Source organism: Falco naumanni, chromosome 1 (assembly GCF_017639655.2).
Source record: "Falco naumanni isolate bFalNau1 chromosome 1, bFalNau1.pat, whole genome shotgun sequence".
NCBI lineage: Eukaryota > Metazoa > Chordata > Aves > Falconiformes > Falconidae > Falco > Falco naumanni.
Window position 1 is genome coordinate 116,573,123 of NC_054054.1, and position 26,005 is coordinate 116,599,127.

Sequence of the window (26,005 nt, forward strand, 5' to 3'; positions counted from 1 at the left end):
GCAACTGTGAACATGCTGCAAATAAATAGTCTGGGTAGGGTCGAGTCGGGGGGCTGTGAATGCCCCCCCCCGGCCCCCTCTCATGCGCTGAGGGCTCAGCCCTGCCGTGCCGAGGGCTGGTGCATCCAGCACTGCAGGCAGCTGCATCAGTGCTTTCTAGGAAAGGTTGGATGTGGTATTTTGCGGATCCTGGGGCTGGTTTGAGTTTATTTCTGCCGTTTGACAGCAACACGGGGGAAAATGCTGCACCACCTCTGCAATGCTATGAAGGTAACTAGCTGGTTCCAGTTGTCCTGACTGAAGAACTTTCACCCTGTATGTCGCCCAAGGCAAAACTCACTGGGGAAGAAACTCAGCACCCCAAAATCCTCCAGAAGGTCCCCAGGAAAACTCTGCTTGCACAGCCCAACCCCAGCACACAATAGCCCATAAAAAGCACAAAAGCCTCCAAAATCACTGTATCGAAAAGCAGGGCATCCCAAAAGGGAGGCAGGAGAGACCTAGGGCCAAAGAAGACAGCACCCCTCCATGGTCAGAAAGCCTGTCCCCCATCCCCAAGGATGAAAGGGGACATTACTAAGGAAATAAAGAACAGGGTTGTACATCCCAGCTGCCCCACTTCATGGGCCAGGCAGGAAAATTTGAACCCCAGGAGTGCTTTCATAAGCAGGATCCCTAGAGGCAACGAAGATTTAAGAGCCCACATGCTTCTTGCTCCATCCTCGGAGAGGCAGCACGTCCCCCCGGGTGGTCACAGGGAGTTTGCTGAAGCGAGGACAGTGTAGGCTGAATAAGGATGACATGCTTTGGCCCAGAAAGATGAGGGCAGAGATTAGCTGTGGACAAGCTCAAGGGAAGGCAAGTGTCCAACCCAGAGTGCCAAGCCTGGTTTTGTTTTAGCCTTAACTGCGCTTTTTTGTTTGTTTGTTTGTTGGTGTAAAAACCTTTCTGTTGGAAATCAGTTTAACTTTAAGCTTCCTGAGAATAAAAGCCTGTGAGAAAGCTCTACCCATGCAAGGCCCCCTTGGGAGGCTACAATGGGAGTCTCAGTATCTTATGGGCCCATATTTCTATGGCTACAGCACCCACCTGCTCAGCAATACAGTGTTACCCACAGCTTGTACAATTCCGCACGCAGAACAACCCGCCGAGAGCTGCACCAGCTGGGGTGCAAAGGACTTGCATCTCCTTGGACAGCACATGGTGCCATGAGAGGTCCTGCCCGCACAGAGTCTGTTCCAGCTGCTGGCTGGTGCCATGTCACTGGTGAAGCTGCCCCACTCGCAGTGTGTCCTGAGACGCAAGGATGCTGATACTGCTTCATGTCTTTCTTACCCGAAGTCCAAAGTGTTTTGCACAGCCCACCTTTACTCTCTATAAATGGGGAAACCGAGGCACAAGAAAAGCCTGGATATCAGAAATTGTGAGTATGCCTAATATCATCAGAAGATAATGGGCAGTATCACCACACAGCAGCTCCAAAATGCACCCGCCAGCCTTGCCTGGCTGGCTCAGTCTAGAGACGTTGTTGTGCTGTGCTGCCACAGCAGCGTCCACCTCTGGCAGAGGCTATTGCACCCTGGGGATCCCGCAGGGACACCTTGGAAGTCCTGCTCAGAGCCTGTTTGCTCAGATAAGAAATGCTGCTTTACAAGGCGAGAAGGGATGCTTGCATCCTTCCCCATCCCTCTGGAAGATATATGGCCATAAGCTGGGTGAACACTGGGGACGTTCAGACCCTCCTTCTCACAGAGGGATGTGCAGAGCCATGTAAGTGCTCTGTCTGACTTGCATCCTTCCACAGTGACCAGAACTAAAGGGAAAGAGGGTACAATGGATGTGCCCTGCCGGATCAGCTCCCTGCCGTCTCTGCTGGTCCTACCCACACGGCACTCCCCACTCTGCTGCAGAGCCCTCTCCCTTTGTCCTCCTCTGAGATGGACCATTTGCAAAACCCTGAATCACCACAGGAGAGGAGAAGATAGAAAGGACATCTTCCACCAGCCCAGTTCTCCCTGGTGTGATGGGTCTCAGCCAGTGCGAACCGTTGTCACCTGTCGGTGGCCTGAGGACTTGCCCTGACTCCTGCTCATCTGTGTGCTCCTGGGGTGCCCCGACCCTGCAGACAGGCATCGGGGGCTGCTAGCCCAGCCGAGCAATGGCTGCAGGCATGCTCCGGTGGGCCCGAAGCCATCAGTCACCACCAGCCTGACTCCTTGTGCCATTCAGAGGCCAAGGGCAATGGGAAGGAATCATCACTACCCACACCCCACTGTGCCAAACCCGGGGAAAACAGTTACAGATGGGATGAGAACCACGAAGGCTTTTTAAGTGGAGATGATTAATGCAGGCTAAAAGAAAGGGATCACTTAAGTTTAATAAGGGACACCAGGAACTCCCTGAGATGAAATCCCACAGTCCTTAAATCCCTCTGCAGGACCAGAGTGAGAGGAGCACGCTGCTGTGGAAGGGTTTGCTTTCCCTGGTTGTGATGAGGATGAAGGGCAGCCCACTGGTGGTTTGAATGAGCACTGCCCTGCAGATACCTCCTCGGACCACCACCGAGATGATAAAGCCCCAGGTTTGCATGGAAGGAAGTTTTTCATCGGGAGTTTTGGCAGGCTGTTCTCTAGTAGTTCCTGCTCCCCTCCTTGTCTGAGCTGGAGTTTCCTTTTAGCAGGAGGAGAGAGTTGCTCAGAAATTGCTCTGACATGAGACACATCCCAGCCTGGGAACCCTAGTGCAGCACACACCGCCGAGCAGAGCCTGTCTAACACCAGGCTTCACGTGCGGCTTGTGCCAAATCCCCTATCTGAAAACACAATATGTTTCCTTTCTCTCGCTGCAGTCGCACTTGTTATTGTTAAACACTCTCTAGGCATCACATAGGGCCAAAATCCGAGAGGCACCCAGCACCTGCAAACACCAATGACGTCAGGCACACGTGCAGGTGCCGGGTGCATCTCCCAGTCCCGCAGGGAACGGGCTGTGCAGCACCAGAGCCGGCACTGGGAACGGAGCCTGGAGGTCATTCTCAAAGTGCCTGTCAGTGGGCTGCAGCCTGGGTTTGGCTACTAGTGCTTTCTCCAGCCACGGCAAATGCAAAAGTATTTTATGCAAACTAAAAGGAGTATTCAAAAGCAGTGCTTGCCTGTGTTCATTTCCAGCACTCAAACAGCATCGCGGTTTGTGAAAAATTATGGAGTGGTGTCGACTGCATTTTATTGATACCGTGAAATCTGGTTGAAGCCCCTGCCTGCGTTTTCATGTGTCCACACAAGCTCACCAGCAGTTGAGCTCTGACAAGATTTTAGTTCAGGCCTTTTCCAGCTGCAGTCTCCTCTCACAGGGGACCTGGAAGCTTCATCAGGACAAACTGGGTTGGAGACACAGGGCTTTGGGCTGGACCAACGCTGAGCAAACGGAGCCAGCCTGGCGACGCTGGAGAGAGGGAGGATGGAGAACAGACCTCCAAGCTTGTCTCCAAGCTGTGTCCTCCCTGGAGCATGTTAGCTCCCAGGCGCCCGGCCAAAGGCAGACGGTAAGGCCAAGCTCTATGTGGATGAGTTATTTGCCAGGTAAAGTTGATGGGAACCTGAATCTGTGAAAAGCTCTGCTGGCTGGGCTCCTTCTGCAGGAGCGGGTCCCTGGAGAGCATCTCCTTGGGCCAGGCCCTGTGCTCTCCGTGTGCGGTGCCTGGGCTCTTGCAAGCAGCAAGAAGTGATAAAGAAAAATTAGATCTGGCTGACGAAAAACGTTCCCGTGGGAATTTTTGACTTTTTGTCAGAAACTCCAGCGCATTTCTTTTTCAGCCCCAAATAAGCATGAATAGGAACAAAGATTCGGTTTTGGCAGGGAGAATGGGCTTACCAAAGAAAACACCCAAATTTTTAAGCAAAGCAGACACATTCTATGATTTTTCTCTCTTGTTAAAAAAAAAAAAAAACAACACAACAAATTTCCAGAAAAAAGAGCAAATTCTGTGAAAAAATTGTAAACGCTTCTCACTTGGGGAAAATTCAGCCATTTTGGCTAATTCACCCACCCTCTCATCGGTGCTGCTCAGGAGGGTCTGGCCACCTCTGGCTTCCCTCTCCAGCGGCTGAAGATCCCTCCAGCGTGCAGCCAGCACCATCGCCACCGTCACGGCTGGTCCCCTGCCACTGCCCGGCGCAGGCTGGGTGCGCAGCCCTCGGGTGACCGCAAAGCCTGACTTTCCCTCTGGATTTAGGAGAGAAAGCGGGGTGGGCCGATGGTCATGAGCAAGTGGGTGGGAGCTGAATAGGGTTATTGTGATCTTTATCTAGGGGGATTATTCCAGGCAGTGTGGGCTTGGCAGGGCGACGCAGTTGTTTGGCTGTGCTTGGTTTTGCAGCCTGATAGGTATGGCCCCTGTGAACGTGCGGCAGAAATGGGCTGGGGAAAAATTATTTTATGGTAGCTTCATCCTTGTAAAACATTCACTTCCCAGCAAAGTCGGCACAAAAAAAGGAAAAAAAACCTGAGTGATTTTCATTTGCAGAAGTCTGACGCGGCTCGGAGTGTGCATGGGCTGAAATGCAAAGCCTGGCACAAAAGTGACACGTTTTACTGGAAACTGGGAACTGTTTCCTTTTTATTGGAAGTAAATTGGAAAGGAGAAGGATGGTAAGTGCACAGGGCCAGCACAATAACTCAACAGAAGCATTTTCAGGAGCACTTCAGGGCCCTGTGGCGTAGACCAAAGGGTCCAACAGCACCCGAGATCGCACCCAATTTTATGGCATCGCTGACAGCGGTAACTTTTTTTCTGCACGCAGGGAGCTCGTCCCTGCTTGTGAGATGGGACCTTGGCATAGGGGGAGCAGAGCCCCCCTGCTCCCCGGGACCCGCTGGTGAGGAGGAAGCAGCGCTGGGGAATGGTCGAGGTGCGGAGCCCCGGTCCCGCGCGCTGCCTGGCGGGGGGACCCCGACAGGACGGAGGGAAAGCAAACGCGGAGCTAAAGGCCGGCTCGGCGCTGTGGGCACACCGGGGCACACCGGGGCTAAAGGCCGCCTCGGCATTGGGGGCAAACCCGAGTGGCCCCCGCCGCCCGCCCGCCCCCGGGAAAGGGCATCTCCCCGCCGCGCCCGCTCCACCCCGACGTGAACCGCAGCCCGGCGGGGACCAGCTGCTCCGGGACCCCCGCACCTTCCCCCGGGGCCAGCGGGCCCCTTCTCCCCGCCAGATAACCCAGGCTTGGCCGTGCCTCCGTGTACGAGGCGCCGGCGAAGAAATTGCGCTCTGCAAGGGACACATCTGATTGTGATTTGGGGGGGAAAAATAGGAGAAGGGAAAAAAAGAACAAAAGCCCAACCCGGCCGCTCGGCGCGGTTTTTTTCCTATCGTCGGAGCTGTAAAGATTTTGGAAGACGGGGCCGTGTTTTCCATGTAAACAAGGCGGCGGCGGCGGCCGGTGCTGCGCTCCGTGGGGCCAGCGGGTCCCGGCGCGGAGAGCCGAGCCGAGCCGAGCCGAGCCGAGCTGAGCCGGGCCGGGGCGCATCCCAGACCCCAGGGCTGGGTCATCCCCATCCGCCAGCACACGGCTGACCCCCGGCCCCGGCCCCCTAAACGACGGCGAGGAGGGGACGAGCAGCGCACGGGGGTCCCGCTGGGGAGGAGGGGATGGAAGATCGGGGTGAGCAGTCGGCGGGAAGTGCGGGGACTCAAGGGGAAAAACACCCCGAACCCTTCGCCCTTGCACCCCGGGCAGAGGTGAGGGACGCCCCGTTTCCCCTCGGGGACAGCCCGGCGGCTGGGGCTCGCTTATAGCCAGGACGGCGCGGGTTCCGCGTCCGAGAGGGAGCGAACCGGCTGCTCCCCGGTTGTCATTTGTCATTGGGGCTCGTTCAAGTCCCTACAACGCCGCCACCGCCCCCGGGGCCGCCCGCACCCCCTGGAGATGCAGAGACGGGAGCCGCGGGCTGTGCCGAGCTGCCCTCCTCGGCGCCCGGCCGCCTTCTCTCTCCGAGAAGAACCAGAGCCCGTCCCGTCCGGGCACAGAGCCTCCCGGGCGAGCTGGGGGCTTTGCGGAGGGGCTCGGGCGGTGTCCCGGGGCAGGGAGCAGGGCTGCCGGCGACCTCCCGGATCCCCAGACCGGGCCGCGCTCTGTGCGCTGCGGGAGCCCCGGCCGTGAGCTGCCGGGGGCGGCAGACCCTTCCCAGCCAGCCAGGGCTCCCCAGCGCTTCCCCGGACACGAGCGGTGTTTTCCCGGTCTCCTCAGTGTCCCTTCTCCCCGCGCCGGAGCGCCTTGGTGTCCCCTGCCCCGCGCTTCCGCGTCTCCTCCGTCCCCTGCCCCGCGCTCCAGAGTCCCCCGGTGACCCCCGTCCTGCGCTCCCGGGTGCCTTGGTGTCCCCTGCCTTGCCCCCCCGTGTGCCTCCGGTGTCCCCTGCCTTGCCCCCCCCGTGTGCCTCCGGTGTCCCACTTCCCACGCCTTCGGGGCTCTCGGTATCCCCTGCCCCAAATTCCTTGTGCCTCGCGGTCCCCTGGCCGGTGGTCCCCGTTCCCCGTGCCCCCTGCTCTGCACCGCGGGGTCCCTCGGCGTTGTCACCAGTGAGCTCCCGGGTGCCTTAGTGTCCCCCGCCTTGCGCTGCCGGGCGCCTCGGTGTCCCAGCCCCTGCGCTCCCGAGTGCCTTCACATCCCCTGCCCCGCGCTTCTGGGTCCTGCAGTGTCCTCTCCTCTGTCCTGCGCCCCCGAGTACCTCAGTGTCGTCTCCCTGGTCCTGCTGTCCGTCTCCTTACGTGTCCCTGTCCCGCTTCCCGTGTCCCTGGATGTCCCTGCGCTGCGCGCCGTGTCCCTGGACGTCCCCGTGCCTTTCGCTGCCCGGCCCTGAAGGCTCCTTGCCGAGTCCCTGGATGTCCCCGTGCTTTTCTTTCCCTGTCCCTGAAGGTCCCTTGCCGGGTTCTGGATGTCCCCGTGACTTTCGCTTCCCGTCCCCCGCCGGGTCCTTCGCTCTCCCCTCCCTCTCCCTGCCCTTCCGGGGACCTCGGCGCCCTCTCCCTGTCCTCCTCCCCGCGCCTGCCGGTGTGTCCGTGCCCGCGGCGTGGGACTCACCCACGCACTCGTTGGCCTCCCGGGCCGTCGCTCTCTGCCAGGGCCGGTCGTAGTGGAAGGGCTTGCAGCGGTCGCACTCGGGGCCGGCCGTGTTGTGCTTGCAGTCGCACACCAAACTGTCGTCGCGGTCACGGACGCAGCGCGATGCGTGGCCGTTGCACTTGCATCGCCCGCCGACCTGCAGGTCGGAGACGGCGTAGAAGTAGGAATCGCGGGCCAGCTCGGAGTCATCCTCGCTCTCGTCGCCGAAGGTGTGGAGGCGGCTGAAGGTCACCCTGATGTCGGTGGCCGTCACCCAGTCCTGCAGAACGGGCGAGTTGTCGAAGTCGTGGGCGGTGGGGCGGCCGTCCAGGGTGCTGAAGGCGATGAGGCCGCCGGAGAGGGGCCGCACGTCGGTGTGCGAGTCGGTGCAGACCGCCTCCTGCTCGTTCTGCTTGGTGATGGCGGCGCGGCTGGGCTTGTTGTACATCTTGCGGCACTGCGTGGAGTAGAACTGGAAGGGCACCCAGGTCTTGCCGTAGTCCATGGACTTGTGGATGGCCATGGACTCGGGGCGCGGCGAGCAGAACTGCAGGCTGACGTAGGTCACCTCGAATTTCTTGCCCAGGGAGAGGGTGAGGGTGACGTTGTGGGGGTACTGGACATAGCTGTCGGACTGCCAGCAGGTCAGGTTGTGCGGGTTGTTGAGGTCGGTGAGGAAGGAGGGCGGGTGGGCGCGCTTGGGGTCGGAGGCGTTGCAGAGGTGGCAGGAGCGGATCTGCTCCTCGCCCTTCTCCGTCACCACGCAGTACCGCGACGGCGGCTTCCCGCAGGTGCTCGACACCTTCACCTCCTTCCCGAAGGCCGAGTTGACGAAGTCGGGGATGCAGCGGCGGGGCAGCCCGTGCTCGTCGTAGCAGGGGTCGGGCTGAGCCGTCTGCACGGCGAACATGCTCACGCCGTGGTAGCCGCCGCGCAGGGGCTGCGCCAGCCACGCCGCCGCCAGCAGCAGGGCCAGCGGCGCCTCCGCGCCCCTCCGCGCCATCCTGCGCAACCTCCGCGCGGCGCGGGCAACCGAGGGAGCGGAGCCGCCGCTCGAGCGCGCAGCTCCGCGGGGCGACTCGGCTGAGGGAGGCGGTGCGGCGGCTCAGGGAGCGCGGAGCATCGCCCGCCTCGCGGCCAGCCCCGCGGAGAAAGGGGAGACCGCGGCGGCGGCGGCACCACAAAAGTGCGGCTGGCGGCGGGGCTGGGTCCCGCCTGCCTCCCGCCCCGGCTCTCGCACGGAGAATGACTGGCGGTCCCAGCCCCCGCCGCGTTTGAGGTCATGCTAAAGGAGTGACATCGCGCTCAAGGAACAGAACAACGACATCCACTGGCGGCTCAGCCAGACACACGCACAGGCCTCGGGGAGGGCGGGGGGGGGGATGGGAGAGGGACGGAGCCCGCCCCGACACCGCGGCGATGGGCGCCAGAGCCGCCGAGGGGCTCCCGAGCCGCCCCGAGGAGCCGGGCAGGGGCCATCCTCCCCCGCCCACACCTCTGGGCCCCCGACCGGGCCGGGGGATGCCGCGGCTGCCCGCGCCCCAGCAGCTGAGGATGCTCCGAGGGCATGGGGCGGGCAGCGGCCGGGAGGAGCCCCCCGCCTACCTGCGGGGACGCCGAGGGCGACAGGATCGGGCCCTCTTCCATGCGGTCGCTGCTGGCCTCCCCTTCTCCGCCGGGCCAGGTAGCGCCTGACCCCCCGAGCCGGACCGCGATGGGGGCCCGGGGCAGAGCCACCATCCAGGGCGGGACCCCGTGGCCCGGGTCGCTCCCGGACACCGGCCCGCTGCGAGGGGGCTCCCCGCGGGTCTCGGCCCGGAGCCTTCGCCCCGGGAAGAGAAAACCCGGTGCCGGCGAGGTTTAACCAGGGGAAGTGTCGAGTCCTCGGGCACGACACGGGGGCTAAGGGGCCTGGGGACCCGCGGCAGGTCGTGTTAGGGGGCTGATCTCCGTTTCCCCGGCGCAGCCCCGGGTCCAACCCGGGCACAGGGGCTGCGCCGCGCCCCTTGCCGCTCTCCCTCGGTTTGCAGCTTGTCGGCGCCCCCGTTCAAGCGAGGAAGGGGTTAAAGGACGGCACTTGTCCCGCACCGGGCCATGCCCGGGCCCCGGGCTCCCGAGCGAGCAGCCCCCCGACGGCCGCCTCCCTCCTACCCCGGTGATGCCGGCCGGGGGCACCCGCTGCCCCATGGGACGGTACCGAGATCCCGGAGGGATGGTCCCGGGAGAGAGCGGAGGAGTTTCCCTCCCGCGGCTCCCGGCCGCCCTGCTCACCCCCCTTCCCTCCCGCCTTGATTAAAAGGGCACTTTTATTTTTCCAACGGAGGTGCCCTCTCTCGGAGCGCTGCCCACCCGTGTCACTCAAGCCTTGGCACGGCAGCGCCGTCCCTCCCCGGCGAGCCCCGGCAGGGCGGCCCGAGGGGACGGGGGGCTGCCTGGGCAGTGGCGAGCCCCAGGCCGGCCTCCGCCCCCTCCCCTCCGCCCGCCCCTCTCCCCGCTTTGAATTCCTTGCCACCGAGCTGAATAAAAGTGGTTGTTGTAAATTGAATTAGTGCCTGATTAATCTGCTCCCGGGCCTGCTAGCCCAGCGGGACGTCTTTGGCAATGCAACCGCCTTCCCTGCAGGGCAGCGGGGCTCTACAGCCTCCCTGCCCCCATTGCTTCCCCCCGGATCCCCCCGACTCCCACCCCCAGCACCGCCGCTGCCGGGATTTGTTAACTCTTCCCCGGGAAACAGCCCCTCCGTCCTGCTCCCAGCGCCCTTGCTGCTCCTCTGCCGGAGGGACGGGGTGGAGGGGGGTGTCTGTGGGGATGCGGACAGCCCGGGGCTGGGGGGTCCCAGTCCTGCTGCTCCCACCCGAGCCGCCCAGGGACCCCGACGCCGCCTGGCGCACCCGGGACACACATGCACAGTCTCGGTGGATCCCAGCCCCGCAGAGATTTTTCTCCCCGCTCTTGAATTGCAGCCGGATTTGCGGAGGGGTGGGGGGAATGGAAGGTGCTGCCGTCTGGCTCGGGGGGGTACCCGAAGGAGGGAGGGGGCAATTTAGACCATACTGTCCCGGACCGTCGGGGTCAGAACGGGGAAGCGGCTGCGGGAGACCCCCGGGGACGCACCCGGCATGGGATGGGATGCGATGGGGTGGGATGGGATGGGATGGGATGGGATGGGGTGGGATGGGATGGGATGGGATGGGATGGGATGGGATGGGATGGGATGGGATGGGATGGGATGGGATGGGATGGGATGGGATGAGACGGGGGCAGGCTGTGCCCCCCAAGCCTGCCCAGGGGACTCCAGCCGGTGAGCCCGGCGGTCCTCCGGGACAGCGCTCGCTGCCCAGCCCCGGAGCCGCCCGGCTGTACCCGAGGGCCGCTTTGCCCAGCCGGGAGCCCCAAATCCGGGCCATAATCACCCCCCACACACACTGGTGCCTACTACGGGCATACCCGGTCGTCGTTTTTGAGCCCCCGCTCTGCCCGCTCGGCGCTTCTGCTCCGGCCACGCGTGTCCGAGACCAGCCCTTCCCCGTGCGAGGCGGGACGGGGCGACCGGCTCCCGTGCCGGGGGGGCACACACAGGGGGCCGGCTCGGAGCGCGGCAGGTGCCGCTGCGAGGACCAGCGTTTTTCCTGGGAAAGATGCGGTTTTGGCTCCGGTTGCCCCCGCTCCCCCGCGACCCTCTCGCCGCCCCCGGCCTCCAGAATGCTACCAGGCCCCGGGCACAGGGCAGGGCTGAAATTCCAGCGTTTCTTTAAAATCCGGGAGGGTTGTTAAAGGGCACCCCCCGGCCCCTGCAGCCCTCACGGTTCTATCCCTCCTCACAGCAAAAAATGGGGGTGTGGGGGTGTGTTTAAGAAAACCTGCCCCACGCTAACCTCCCTAGCCATCCCGAGGTGCTGCTTAATCCCATTAGCAGGGTGTTAATTTAACAACCATCCGGCGCTACCGGGCGCGGGGGGACGGTGCTGCCCGGCGGCCGGGGCGCGGGCTGCGGCACTCGCCTCCCTCCTGCCCTTCTCGCTGGGTTTATTCGGCGTTTCACAACCCCCGGGGTTTGTAATGGCTCTTGCGGTCATTAACGTGATTTACTGAGGCTTTCCTCTAATTACCTCGCCCTCCAGCTATTAAATGCATGTAAGCAGCTCCGCGGGGACCGAGGGGCAGCTCCCCGAGGCCCGGTGCCGTGTCTGTCCGCCTCTCCGGGGCAGGGGGGTCTGGGGCGATCCAGGGAGGGTGCAGTAGGAGGGATGCTCGGGGCATCAGGCCATGCTCCCCTCTCGGCTCGCCCCCCGCTTCGGATGTAAGTTTCTTGTCATTAAGCACCAGCGAGTCCCGGCCCTGCCCTGGCCCGGAGGGGGACGGGTCCTTGCCGGCCCCAGCCCCGGTGCGACCCCGCTGTGCTTTCGCTCTCGCCGGGGTCGGAGCATCTCCGGTATCTCCACCGGGGCGGGACCACAGCCAGTACCAGCACCGGGGCCAGAGCATCTCTGGTACCTATACAGGGAGCGGAGCATCTTCGGTATCTCCGGCACCTGCACCGGGAGCGGAGCATCTCCGGTCCCTACACCGAGCACGGAGCATCTTCCGTATCTCCGGTATCCGCACCGGGAGCGGAGCATCTCCGGTATCTGCTCGGCCGGGGAGAAGCCCCGGTGAAGGAGAGAGGCGAGAGGCTTTATTTGAACCCCACCGAGGGCAGCCGGCACAGGCGGCCCCGGCGCTGAGAGCCTGTTTTAAAAGTCAAATCGCTCCGGGCGCCGGAGCTCGTCCACCTCCCCGGGAACAATGCGCTGCCCCCGGCCCACCTCCCCCGCCACCGCCCGGCCTCGGGGTCTGGAGGAGGGAGGGGGAAACCCAACCCCAATATCTGGGGGCCGTCCCCCCGGCGGGGACCGGGAGCGGCTGGAAAAGCAGAGAAGACCCGGGTTGAAATAATCAGGAGCGATTTATTCCCCTGGAGTGACAGTTCTTTTGAGCAGTTGCCGAATGGCAGTTTCTGTCTTTCTGAAAGCTTTTCTTCCAGATTCTGTTCAGATTAGGCTGGGGAGATGAATGAGGCCATTATCCAGCCCAGTAGCTATTCTGAAATGCCAAATTAATTACCAAGGGCTAAATCAAGGCGATGGGGGCTGGAGGCCGGGGGGGGGGGGGGGGGGGGATGGGGCGGCGGTTTGAGGTGTGAAAATATCTCTGCGATCTTTTAAACCCGGGCACCGGCGGCGCACCGGGCTGCCACCCCCCCCCCACCCCCCCCCGGCTCACTTCGCAGGTGCGGAGGACATCGACTGGAGCGGGCGGGGAGACCCCGCGGGGTCCCGCTGCGGCTGCTCTCTCCCCGGCTCCGGCACGGCCCCGCCGGCTGCCGCATCCCTTCGCCGCGGGCACGGCGGGTCCCCGGGCAGGACGCAGCCGCCGCTCGCCCTGGTCGGATGCTCAGGGCTCTGGCCGGTGTTCCCCCCCGGCTCTCCCGTCGAGGGTCGCCCCTACCTGTCCCCCCGGCCACCCCCGGGGGTTTGCCAGCAGCCGGGGGGATCTCGTCATTCCCTGGGCTCCCACGGGCCGGCGCGGGGATGCGCTTAGCGAAGCCCGGTCTCTTCTGGCGGGGCGGGGGTGGCCGCGGTGGGGGGCGGAGGGCGAGAGAGAGTGGGTGGCAGGGCTGCTGTCCCGGCCTGGCACGGGTCGGCCTGGCCTGGCTCAGACACACCGCCGAGAAACGGGAGAAAGACCGGTCGGTTACTCAAGATGTCCCAAGGGAATTCAGCAGGACGGCAGCGCTGGTTGTCCCCGGACTGGTGTCCCTGACAGCACAGCTCACATTTGCACGACATTCAATCCTCCACCCTAAAGCTCTTTGGCTCTCGGTGGACTTTTGTTATTATTGTTGCCCTAATATTTACTTTTTGCTCCCAAGCAAGTGTAATTTGTGCATAAACACCTGATCGCTTTGTAGATCACTGGCCTGGAATCCACTTTGCAGGTCCCGTGAAAGCACACCTCTGGCTCCTCTCATTTATGCAGAAAAATTGGCAAAAATTTTATGAAAAAAAAAAAAAGTTTAAGGAACAGTGGGTAGAGCCTGACTACCAGTTTTCGGTGGGGGGAGAGGTGGGCATGGGGTTGGCGCTGAACCTTCTGCAGCAAATGCACATGACTGGTGACATCCTGGCTCAGCGGCCGAAACCCTGGGCAGAACTGCTGGCAGCGACCAGAGCAGAGCGAGGCAAGGCTTTTCCTTACGCTAGACAGTCCTTGCAAACGAGGAATAAGCAACGAGCCGATTTCCCAGGGGCTGAGAAGTGGGCTGTAGAAGGAATCAAGCCTTTAATGTAAATTGACCGTGGCTGGCAGAGACCACTGAACACTGGGCTATTCAGCATCTCTGTGAACCTCTAATGATCAACTCAGTTTTCAATTATACACCCAGAATTGCCACCAAGTGAGATAAGCCTCTGGAATACTATATTTTCTCTTGCAAAATGTTTTCTTTAGGGCAGGCAGACTGGAAAGCTTTGTGTGTAATATTTGATTTATTTTCAGCAGAGCAGCCTGACACCCAGTAGCCCGGAGAGCTCCCAGCTGTACCAAACAGGTACGGGAATGGCTCACACACACCTGGGGACTCGCAGGTGGATTCAGCCACTGCTGGGAGCTGCAGCAGCGTGGGTACCAAATATACCCAAGAAAATAGAGGCACTCCTTGATGGTAAAATTGTTAAACCCTGTGATTTATTTGTGTGCTTCTCTGCAGGAACAATGGTTTAATTTGTATGGGTGCAGATGTAGCACAACAAAAATTAATGTGGCTTAGTTGGAAAATGCTGCCAGATTCTGTACATGGGACATACTGCCCAGGTATCAACAGGGTGAGAAAGTGGACGTTACATGGCATGACCCATAAATGTGCACGGACCTTCCAGACTTCAGTTGCTCATGCATCCCAAAGAAGGTTACCCTATATTTTTAAGCTATTTTCAGGGGAAAATTGCCTTTCTGAGCAATATATTACAGTGGGAGGGACAAGAGGAGCACAGTGACCTTACAACAATGTTCTGAGCTCAATGGGGATAAAAAATACCAGAAGTGAGTTAGGAGCTCAGTGTGCTGGGAACGTCCTGGCACAGCTGAAGAAACCTCGTGGCAATGAATCAGTGGAGGCCTGGCAGGACCACTTGCACCCATGGACAGGAGAAACCCTGTATGTCTCTGGGCACCAGTGGTGTAACCCAGATTTCATGGATCTAGAGGGCTCTGTTGCCAGGCTGAGATATGGGAGATGTGAAGAAAACAGGTTTTGGCTTGGAGGAGGCAGATTCTTGTACAAACTTTGCTGAGGATCTGCATGGGGAAGAGGGAAGGGGGGCATTCAGGTTATTCAGTAAAATGTTTCATCCAAAGAGACTTCTGCTGATTTTCTGGGGCTTTGGGAAGGCACAGTGCAGTAAACCATTCAACAAAAATGAGCAGTGTTTGTCCTGCACATCTTCAGCAGTGCAGCAGAAGCCATTCTGCAGATCTTATTGTTAGATGATCAGAGCATCCACTTGGATCTTGGGGGACCTAGGAGCAAATCCACCCTTTGCAAAGGACTTTCTGCTAGTGTTAGGGCTCTTCTCTTTATAGCAAATATTTGTGGCCCTGACTTATAGAGGGACATCAGAGTAACTCACAAATCCCTGCTGTCCCAGGTCTCTGGAGGCAAACCTACCTGAGGACCCCAGGCTCTGTACCTGCCTAAAAGACCACCCAGCCCTGTTCCCATCCCCTGCCTTAAGGCTGCTTGGGACTCAGGGTGAACATCCCTGCCCAAACCCAACTCTGGCTGCACACCACATTTTGCGCAGGGGTTTAGTGTCTCCACTCCAGCTGCCCCTCCACCCCCCATGGAAGGAGGCTTTGGGGTGTGCTGGCTTTCCCATCTGTGCTGGTTGCAGCCAACCCAGGCTTGGTGGACTCCAGCGCTTTTGCCACTGCTGCTGGCCCTGGCTGTCCCTTGGGCAGAAGGATGCCACCGCCCCGGCACGGGCTGCCCCACAGTGACTGCTGCCTTCCCGTGCTGAGGAAGAGCCTGGCAGGGATCCCTGCTCTCATCTATGGGTAATTGGCAGCAAACGGAGCAGAAGGGAAGACACTCAGGGTGGGCTCCTTGGGTGCAATCTGACCTCCACAGCCATCAATCGTCCTTGACAGATTTTTTTTATTATTTCTACTTCTTGCAAGTGCTGTGGCTCTGCAGGGAGCAACAAAAAGTTTCTTTGCTTCCTGCAGAGAAGGAAAGCCAAGCGAGAGCTGAGCAGGGCTTCCCTGCCCAACCGGTGCTGCCTGACACGACAGCTTGAAGCAGTCCTGGGCACCGTGAGCTGCCTGCTGTTCCTTTGGGCAGAAAACTCTGGGCTCTTTTTGGGGAGGGTAACAACAAAGTCTTTTCCTTTTGAGTTTAAACCAGTATTACTCACAGAAAACTGATTTTTTTTTTACTCGCTGCTTTGACTGACTTTAGCAAAATTTGACCAGCAACTCAAACACAGGAGTTCTGGTGCCAAGGAAACTCAGACGGAGAGACAAACCAGTTAGTGTTATGGCAGTGGCCAAATGTTGCCCAGAGCAAGGGTAGAGTAGCCAGAACTGTGAAACCACAGCCTTGCTAAGGGCAGGGACATTGCAGTAGCAATGAGCAATGAACAATGTTCCTTTAAAATAATTAATGTGAGCAGACATGATTCCTCACCTACATTACAGAAATGTTTGCTGGGCACAATGAACACTGTTGAGATCCGTCCAACCTGCAAGTTCCTTTGGCTTTAGCATGAGAAAATGGCCCATGTAGAGACTTTCTACCTTGAGAGGCATGATTTAGGAGAATGAAAGATCATAATTTTATATAGGACCTGTGAAAGACTGGGAAGCTGAAATGCTGATCCTCTTGCTGGGAATTTTCCTCCCCGTTGATTCAGAATAGAGCTGTGAAAAGGAATTTGATCTTCTTAAGCCGGTGTAAGGTGAAGATGGAACCTGGGCAGAGCTTCAGGGGGAGAGGGAGGGTGCATGGCTGAGGCTGCGGCCAGGGCAGGCAGGGCTGGGGATATTTCAGCTACCTAAGGAGCAGGATTATTGAATCATGGGTCCCCAGAGCTTCTGAATTCCCACCACCTAGTAACTCCCTTTGCCAGGTAATTAATTCTTCTCCAACATTTGCTTTGCAGTGACAAGTGGGCTCATGGGGCTCAGCTCCATTTGCAACTGTGGCAGTCCTGGGACAGGCTCTGTTTCAGCATTGAAACTGAAGGGGGTGTTTTGCTGCTTCCTTTGTTTAAAAATAATAATAAAAAAATACATTCCAGAAAGCATCCTGTTCCCTTAGGGAAGAAGTGGAGGATCTGTAGGGGCTGAGCCAGCCAGGCTGGGTTTACCCATGGGTCTGGGCAAAGAGGGTCATGCAAACAGCCATCCAAGTTTTGGGTTTATATCTTCCTTAAGCAAAGCATCCTCTTGACATGAGAGAGGGCACAGTGAGTGCTGGGGGGCTTCCAGCAGCCCCAACTCATCTTTGCAAAGGGAGACTGTCGAGACCGTGCTGGGACGAGTGCTGGCCTGGCCCCGTGTGAAGGCATGTCACCCCGGCAGGACAGCGGGAAACATGTTTTTCAGGAGCCTTACCCAGAGCGCTTTGCAGCATTCAGTCTCTTTTTGGCAGCCATCCTAACCTAATTATAAGTAAGTATGTATTAAGCTGGGATGAAGTGGCCTTCGAGAGGCTATAACCTTTTAATAGGGGAACTTGTGGTAAGGCAGCGGGAGAGCGGCTCAGGCTGGGCAGCGAGACGTCGTGTGAGCCCCGGACACGGTGTTTTGGGGATGGGGCCAACAGTTCTATCAGAGGAACCTGCCTGTGTCTCCCTCCTGAGGACACGGAGCCCTGGCCCTGCTCCATCCCAGGGCTGGGTTTACACAGAGACCCCAGCTATGCTGGGCTGCCCACCCCAGTGCCAGGGCAGAGCTCCGGCGCCTTACCTCAGGGCTGTCCCCACACTTCCAGCCATTATCAGTGTCATTAATTGGTGTTGTGTCCATGCAAGGGTCAGCGATGGGGGCTGGATGCATCTGTGAGACCCCAGCCAACAAGTGCCACATTTGCCCAGGCACGGCATTCCCTGCACACCATCCTTGTGCTTTGGGGGTCTCCACCATCCCAAGCCCATCTGGACGACCCCTTGCCCCAGCTCATGGGGTGCCAGTGCCTGGTGGCGGGCACCACCCTGTCTCATCCAGCTCCCTTGCCAGGGCAGAGCAGCTGGGAGTGCTTGTTTGCAGAGCTGAATTCCTCGCTGTCGACTGCTGCTCAGCGGCACCGTCGCCTGCCTGCGAGCTGATCCCCGCTGCGCACGCCCTGGCGTGCCCGAGCACCGGGACTGCCGGCGGGGAGAGCGCCTGAGAAGCATGGAGGGGGTTTGAGGCGATGGTGAGAGAAGGCAAGTGGGTGACCCTGGGTCAGCATCGGTTTCCCCAGATATCCAGCAGGGGAATGATGCTTGCACCCTTTTTAAAACTTTTTGCTGTCCACAGCAGAAAGGGTTGCAGTTCTCATCCTTTCTCCCAGATGCCTTAGTAACAAGGGGTTGGAGGAGGTAAAAGCTTCTTTTTCTCTCCTGGCATGCTCATACCCCATCCCTACCCTCTATGGCTTCAGTAATCCCCTATTGTTTTTCAGTGTTTGTCATGTGCTAGAGAAAAGCAAAACCATTCTCCCAGCACACTGCCTGGTTTTGTTTCTGCTGGAAAACAGCCTTCTCTCCAGGGTGCTGCTGCCTGTCCCCGTCACCCTGACCGATGCACACAGATGCTGCCCGTTGGAGGAAGGATTCTGGCTGTGACCACCTTGCACCCATCAAATACTGCACCAGGACCTCACTGCCTGTATCGCTGCTCCCTCCTCCTGTCCCTGACACAGGTCTACTGGTCACTTGGTGTCATCAATAGGTGCACAGTGATGGATGCAGTAAAATGTTCCTGTGACAGTTACTGTATTGGTGTAGGCTGCTTATGTGCCACCCCGAAACATAGAGATGAAGGTACACAACTCTGCACTGCCTGAGATCCAGAGAGCACGGAGATATCTGCAACACATCCACCCTTGCTGGCCTCTGATAGACCAGGGGGGTTGCTTTTATAATCACCTCATTTGAAAACAAAAGGTTGCAAATCAGAGCCTAGAAACACTGATGGGACCTTGGATGGTCCCAAGCATTGAGTGGGTTTACCATAAATGTGAATTAGAGCATCAGGATGAAGCTAGCCACTGGGAGGGATGCAAACGTGACTGAAGTTTAAGGATTTAAGGGCAGCAGAGTATCCATGGGAGCCTCTTGCCTGGAGAGGTCTTGCAGTTGCTGTGGTCCTCACTCAGAGCTACTTGCTGCCCACCCGTGCACCTCCCTTTGCCCTGCCTGCTCTGTTCCTCCTGCCCTGTTGCCCCCAAAGGAGGGTTCCTGGGGGTCTGCTCCAGGGGTTTGCTGGATCACCTGGCAGAACAAGTGTTCTGGTAACTTTATAAAAAGCTCCCAAAGGCTGTGTGTTCCCTTGGTGAATGTGATGCAGTTTTGCAGCCCAAGAGAAATCAAGTGATGTTTTGACCAGGGCTCAGGAAAACACTGTGGTTACAGCTGCTTGCTTTGGGCAGTGAGGTCTCCCTGGGAAAGCCTTATTGTGGTTGCTACCAGCTTGCAGGCAGTTCCTCATTTTGGTGACAGGCTTGCTGAACCTGGACTGGCAACAGCAAGTCTCAGCCATCCTCTACTGCCAGCTTCCTGGTCAACACATCCATCTTTTCCCACCCCAGGACCTGCAAAACACTGTCCACTGGGAATGTGGCTGTCTGCCCTGTCCCCTTCTCCTGCCCTTCACTCCCTCCCTGGGACTTATTCCAGCTTGGGGTCTGAAGGTAAGCAGGCTGGTACGGATCTCCAAAAGGTTTGTGAGGTGCTGTTATTATCGTTTGCTTTCCCCAAAGCTCCCAGCATCCTTTCACCTGCAGCCCTCTAGAAAATGCCCTTAAAGCATGTGCTTAACATTAAATACATGGCCAAAGGCACGTTGGAATCAATGCGATTTCAGCAGCGTCTCATGTACTGGAGTGGGAGGTGAATTCCTGGCACGGAAAGGGCTCGCTGCCCGTGGGAGGTTTCCTCTGGGGATTTTGCATGTCGAGGGCATGTGCTGGAGGTTGTTCAGGAGACTGGGCACTGGCATTTCCCTGCCTCCTGTAACCCCTGCATATTCCCAGCCACTGCCAGGCCAGGTTGGGTCCTCTCCGGACCTTTGCCGAAAGCACCTCAGGCTTCAGGACAAAGTGGGATGGCTCCAAGCCTTTCCCACTGAAGGCAGCAGTGACCTCAGAGGACATTGCTGCTCCCTTGATGGCTCCTTTGACCCTGAGACCTGCAACCAGGTGCTGGGGCAGGCAGGCAGGGCTCTCCCTGGGCAGCAGAGCCCTCCCCTGGTGGCACCGGCCAGCCCTGCCTGCCTGCAGCCTCTGTCCCTTGGGTGCCAGGGGACCCTGTGCCCGGCAGGTGAGAGCTCTGTCCCATTTTTGGTGAGATAAACCCTGCCTACCAATACCAGTTTCTCCTCACCGCTAATCCGGGCGTGTAATTCAGATGCCTGCAGAGGATGGTGAGTCTGTCACCTGGATGGATGACTGCCACAGCTGATCAGGACAAGTGTCCCCTCTCCCAGTTCAGTTTATCCCAAGATGCATCTACAGTGGATTTGCATGGGGTGGCTATTTTTATGTAAAGCAAATAATAATAATAATAATATAATAAAAGGAATTCACGACAAGACACGCACCCCCCCCCCCCCCCCCCCCGCCTTGCCCTGTGACAGTCCCCCTGGGGCCCTGCTGCCACCTGCCGGGGTCCCAGCACCGAGCCACCGGCGCCAGCCCCGGGGTGGGGATGGGTCCTGCCCGGGGCGGAGGGGCCCTTCCAGGGTGCTGGGAAGCGGGGAAGCCACCGTCCTTGCTGTCCTGGGCCTGGCCCGCTCCTGCTGCAGGCTCATTTGAGAGCAAAACCACTGGAGAGCCCCAGCAGCCCCAGGCGCCCCCGCTGAGGAGCTTGGCTGTCCCCTGCTCCTCTGGGCTGTCACCTGCAGAAGGTTTTAGCACTGGTATTTGGGGAGGCAGGGCCCAGCTCCAGAGGGATGCAGGAACATGTGGCTTCTACTCACTGATTCAATTTTCAGATTTACAACTGATGCCTCACTTGTCCATCATAAAATGTGCATCCAAAATGTGCCTCTGCCTTTGGGCAACAGGGATGTGGGCACGGCTGGGTGGGTGCTGCCTCGAGGACTTCATGACTTCCTGGGCTGGAAACCAGGAAAGAAGCAGATGCTCCAGGTTCACAGCATCCTTCAAACGCTGCTGCCTCCACATCTGGATGTGTGAGCCACCCAGGAGTATGGCTGGGTCCCCCCAGGGCTGGGGGTAGCACAGCACGCTGCCAGCGTGAGACCAGCTCTGGTGGTTCCCCAGAAGGTTTGTTCAGCCCCACCATAACATGGAGTGAGGCCAACAGGTTATGGCCAAGTCTTCATCAAGTCTTCATCCTGCGGTGCCCAGAGCAAACTCCCTGATCCAGGCTGTGTATATATATATATATATATATATATATGTTGCTGCCAAGGGATTCACCAGGAGCTGAGATGCTCTGTTCAGTGGAAGGTGGTGGTGGCTCTGGAGGCTCAGAGGCGGCTGGGAGAGAGGATGCTGGGCAAGGGTCCCCGTGGCCACAGCTATCACGGTGCCCATGCACACCGCTCCCCCGGCACGCTGCCCCCAGGAAGGCTGCCAGGGCAGCCCCCTCCCTGGGGAGGCGCTTTCCAGGGGCGCACGGCCCAGCTGGGGGGGGCAGGGGTGCTGAGCGCGGTGCTCAGCCCCGGCCCATCGCTGCAGTTCTCTGGCAGGACACAGGGTGGAAACCTCAGCCCGTGCGAAAGGCGCCGCCAGTCCCGGCTGCTGCCCGGGCTCTGCCCCCGACCGGGGCTGCCTCGCCGGGGCTCCCGGTGGCCCCCGCGGTGGTCCAGCCCAGGAGCCGCCCTGCTGCCGGGCCCTGCGGGAACTGGGGCAGGGCAGGAAGCTCCGACATGTAAGGACCAGGGTATTCCAGCTCCGGGAGAGAGGTTTTTGTTCAGCAAGGCTGGGACAGGCCAGCTCTCTGCGGGTAAGGGGACTGTCGGCAGCAGCATCTTGCCTCGAGGGGCCATTGAGTAAAGCCCGGCTGCAGCTCTTGCAGCAGCCAAAAGGCAGCAGCTGAGCATCTTTGCCTGCTTAAGTGCAAGTGGGGAAATGCCCACCAGGCTGAAAGGAGAGGAACGATGAGGAGAGGTTGTGCAAACCAACCCTCTGCTCGGCTCGGTGCTGGGGAGGTGTCCCCGTGGTGCTGCGTCTCATCCACAGGCTGTGGCTCAAGCTGAGTCGGGTGAGCAAAGGGTTGGGAAACTGATGACACTGGGGCTGTGTGCTCATGGGAGGACTGAGCCAAGGCAGGTGTTTTGACACAAAGAATAGATGGTCACAGGGCACGATGAAGTGATCTTCTCCATAAGCCACTGGCAGTAAGAGAAGTCATGGGACTCACTAGCACCAGGGAGGTTACTGAGAGAGGCTTTGTCGCAGTAAGGACAGAGCCATGCTGGCATTGCTGGGGATGCTGGGGGTCCCTGGTCCCCAGCAGGCTCCAGAACAGGGCAGACTAATGTCTGCCAGGGATGGCTATGTAGCAGTTCTGCCTTAGATAAGGGGATGATCCCCTGAGGTCCAGCTGGCTGCCCTCAGTTTCCATCCCAGCCGTGATTTATCCATCCTTTTCTTGTCCTTTCCTGCCCTTTTCCACAGCTCTGCCTCACCCACCACCAGCTACAAACTGGATCCCAGAAAGAGCACTGGACACTTGCACAGCAATGCACAGCTCGCTCGGAAACCCAAACCACAGCGTGATGTGGCTGTGGGGACAGGAGGGGTGTGTGGCTCTTTCTCTTACAAGTGCCACTATAATTGTTAATATTACAGAGGGGGACAATGTTTGGCTTTACTGCATCAAAATTCTATCCAGACTTCTACTCATCTTGCTTCTCTCTGTGACAAGTGTGGATGGCTTCCAGCAGGCATCCATGTGGCTTTGAGCATGCAAAAGTCAGAGACTGAAATAGAAATGGTCCTGAGAGCTGCAGGATGGACCAACCAGAGCAAGACTTGCTGCATCACAGACGGGAAACTGAGGCACAGAGGGCTGAGTGACCCACTCTTGTCACCCAGAGCATCAGTGTCAGTGTGGGAGCCTGAGCCATGATTTCCAGTACCAGGATCAGACTTTCTCCATGGAAAAAGGCACCTGAGAAAGGAGGTGGAAAAGAGCCAGGAGTTAGAGTGGGTTTGCTGCAGCCACCCCGAGCCCTTGCACGGGGCAGGAGCACAGGGAAGTGCAGCTTAGACAAGTGTTCGCCTGCCGAAAGTGTGACAGCTCTGGAGCCCTTCCATCTCAGAGCCTGCCAAGAAACCTCCGGCACATTGCCCGATCAGGTCATTTAAGGTTATATTTTCACCTCTCTAGGAGGGGAACATCTGGGGTCAGATCTGCCACTCAGAAGCCTGTGGCCCATTTTAATCTCAAGGCTCGGACTCAGGTGGTGATGAGCAATCTTTCAGTATCCTTTGAGTTGCACCAGAGAAATGAAAAACACAAGTCGTGGCGGGGAAACAGTGAGAGAAAGCAGGTTCCCTTTTCAGTGGATCCTGCTTCCCCTTCCCTCTCAAGCTGTGCAGGCATCAGGGAGAGGCTGCAGAGCTGCTCTGCCCAGGCTGTGAAGCTCTGTCATTATGTGAACATGAGGAGAAGGAAGCAACGAGCACACCTAGAGCCATGGTAGCTGAGCCACTGCAGCCACGGGCACAGCCGCACATGATGTCCTCGGTGTCTGTGTAAGGACGGAGTTTCCAAATCCAGTAGAAACCCACAGTCTGGACAACAGCAACACCATCCCAGGGAGATGTGGTGGCTGTGGTCTGCAGCCATTGGCCTGTGCCTAGAGATAATGATTTTATGGCATTTTTCGGGAGCTGAGTTATTAGATTTCTATTGTGTGGCTTGGTCCGAGCCCAGCAAGGACACCTCAGCACCTCTCTGGCTGAGAGGGCAGCCTGTAGCCAGCCTGTTTTGTTCCTTCTTCCTGCTCATTCCTGGATGATCAGCCGGGTCCTGCATCCCACTGCCTGCTGCATCCTGGGGACTCCTGCATGCTGCCTGTGCCTCCTGCCCAGGTCTCCAGAGAGAGAGGGGAGGGCAGCAGCCTGCGGTGGATTTAGGGTGGGGGAGAGGTTTCAGGGCAGGCGTGGACCTGCATGGGGGAATTTGACCTGGCCAAGGGAGATCACAGCCTGCAGAGGGACAGTTTCTCTGCCTTTGCAGAGGTGCTGCCCAGGGAGAGGGGACCTTCCACTGGGCTTCTTGCAAAGGGTCAGCAGGGCCAGAGACACAGTGCCTGCCTGCAGAAACCTGGCGGAAAGCTGCTGCAGGGGAGGAGGATGAGGGGGAAGCCTGCATGGGATTTTTTGGGTGCTTCCCAGCTCCAAAGCCTGCTGCTCTCCCCTTGTTTAGACCTAGGGACCCCTTAGCTGGGGGACAGAGGAGTGAGGGGCATTGACTGGGGCAATGCGGCGGTGTGAGGGGGTTACCCTGGGTCAGCTTTGCCCCATGGCCTCCCAGCACATGAGGGGCCCAGTGAGGAGAGAGCTTGTGCAAATCCTTGGGGAGCCGGGAGGTTGCAAAAGGAGCTTCCTCCCTGCGAGCTGCAGTGCTGGTTCAAGCCGCCGGCAGAGAGGCAGGGTCCTCACTGCACCTGCAGAACTCCTTTAGGGCAGCATCCCCATCCCTGAGCCTCCAGCTACCAGCGCGGTGGGAACCGCTGCTGGAATGGGGAAGGAAAAATAAATCTTCGAAAAGATGCATTTGCAGAAAGTGGTGGCTGCTTGGTTTGTAACCTCCTGGTTCTGCTGTGACGGGTGTGGATATGGAGAGCAGGAGTTTGTGAGCCCTCCAGCCATGAGCTGGGTGATGAGTCTTTATCCACAGACTTTTTTCCTGCCTGGGTTTTGAGCATTCTTGTCAATAGGACATTCCCAAGTGAGCTTAATGCTCCGGTGGTCATCACACCCTGAGCAATATTCTTATGTTTAGCTTATAAACACTGTATTTAAGCAGAAAACTGAACTGCAAGATTTGAGACAGAACAGCCATCTTACAGGTATTTATCACAGAAATCAGCAGCATCGTTGGTTCAGGGAAGTGTGTATATGTGTAGTACCAATACAGGTTTTAGCAATGTGTTGAGTAGAAAGGAATGGGAACATGATCATGATGGATTTCTGAGCATCTCTGTGAGTCAGGGGTAAATCCCATTTTCAGCAGCCTCCCTGTCAGAGGTGCCTTTGTGCTGATTCGGAGGATGAGGAACCAAAATAGAAGCTGGGCAAAGGAGATTTGAGTTTGTGAGTTTACATTCCTGGAAACAAAAAATGATTTGATTGAAGCAGAATGACTGCTTTCGTGGGAAATGTTGACAGCTGGCTGGCCCTCGTGCACCTCGGTGCCTTTGCATACATCGGAAACCTGATTTGCTTAGAAATGTTCTTTATGGAAATCACTTTCTATCACCCAGGGGGCTTTGTTCAGCAATTACTTCGTTCTTCTCCCAGCCAAGTGTTTCCATGAATTACTTTGGAGTTGTTTGTGGAAAAAATTACATTGATATTTTAATACTTTCTCTCTAGCCCTGTATCGGCTATTGAACATCCTTTGGAGCAGAGGTGGTGTCTCCTGGGCATCTGGTAGCAGTGATGTGCCAGATCTCTGCCCTCTGAATTTGCATTGGTGTGGGCTTTTCTGCCGAGTTAGCTGGAACTCGTAGTTTGATATTTGGGTCTTTTTATCTTGCCGCATCAGCTGTGGAAGGACAAACAAGACCAGGTGAGCATGAAAGCAGAGCAGTGCTGACAGCCCGCGCACCTCTGGAGCAAAGCTTGCCCACCCGGAGCTGGCTGGCCCCGCGTTTCCCTGGCAGAGGGTGTTTACCCCAGGTCAGTGTTTCGCATCACGTGCTGTTTCCGTGTTTACTCTGGTGCTGAGAACCCAAAGGTCTAACTAAGCGTGTTGTTAGAGCACAGCCTCAGCTTCCTCCTCCCCGGCTGGGGCTGGGAGGGGAAGGAACTGAGCTCTGGAGCCATGCGACGTGCCCAGCAGGCTGCCGGCGTGCCCCACGACACTGCGCCGGCTGGGGCTCTGTTAGCTCTGGCATTGCCCTCGGTGTCACCGCAGCCGCCCTGAATGCAACCCTGCTGCAGGGGTGGGAGCAGCTTGGGCTGCCTCCCCTGCTCTCCCTGTGGCCCCTAAAAGCCATCTGAGATCCCTTCGCACTGCCCTGCTGTCATCTCAGATCATGGCACTGATGTCCCCAGGGACTCCTGAACTCAAATGAGAAGAACTGAGCGGTGAGGAGGAGCGCAGTGCCCTGCTCCCAGGAGCTGCCATGAGCATGCTGCTGTCAGCAGCCCTTGGAGGTACCTCCGTGCTGGAGCCCTTTCCCTGAGGTGGCTGCTCCAGCCTGGTGGCCACCATGCTGCTGTTTGTCATTCTTGTCACTGCAGGCTACAGCAGCGGTGGCTGGGGCATGGCACAGCACCTCCCTGCGCTCCTCCGCTTCCTTCCGCTGGCACGAGCCCCCCAAGCCACTGTTTTTGGCAACTTCCTCAGGCTGCAGCATGCCACCATCAGCTCACAGCAGGTCAGGTGGGGAGGGCACAGAACAGGAGGGGACACCCTGCAGCTCTGACACCCGGAGAAGTTTGGCCTCTTCAGATTTAA

General features: G+C 58.5%; 1 protein-coding gene across 1 annotated transcript in view; it reads right to left on the minus strand.

The window, feature by feature from the left end:
• The window catches only part of NTN1 (netrin 1), a 103,137-nt gene extending 94,696 nt beyond the window's left edge, over positions 1-8,441 (minus strand). Inside the window, exon 1 of the mRNA XM_040580432.1 lies at positions 7,074-8,441. Within this exon, the coding sequence (XP_040436366.1) occupies positions 7,074-8,097 (1,024 nt within the window). The 5' untranslated portion in view covers positions 8,098-8,441. The remainder of the gene's footprint in view (positions 1-7,073) is intronic.
• Between the last annotated feature and the right edge of the window lie 17,564 nt (positions 8,442-26,005).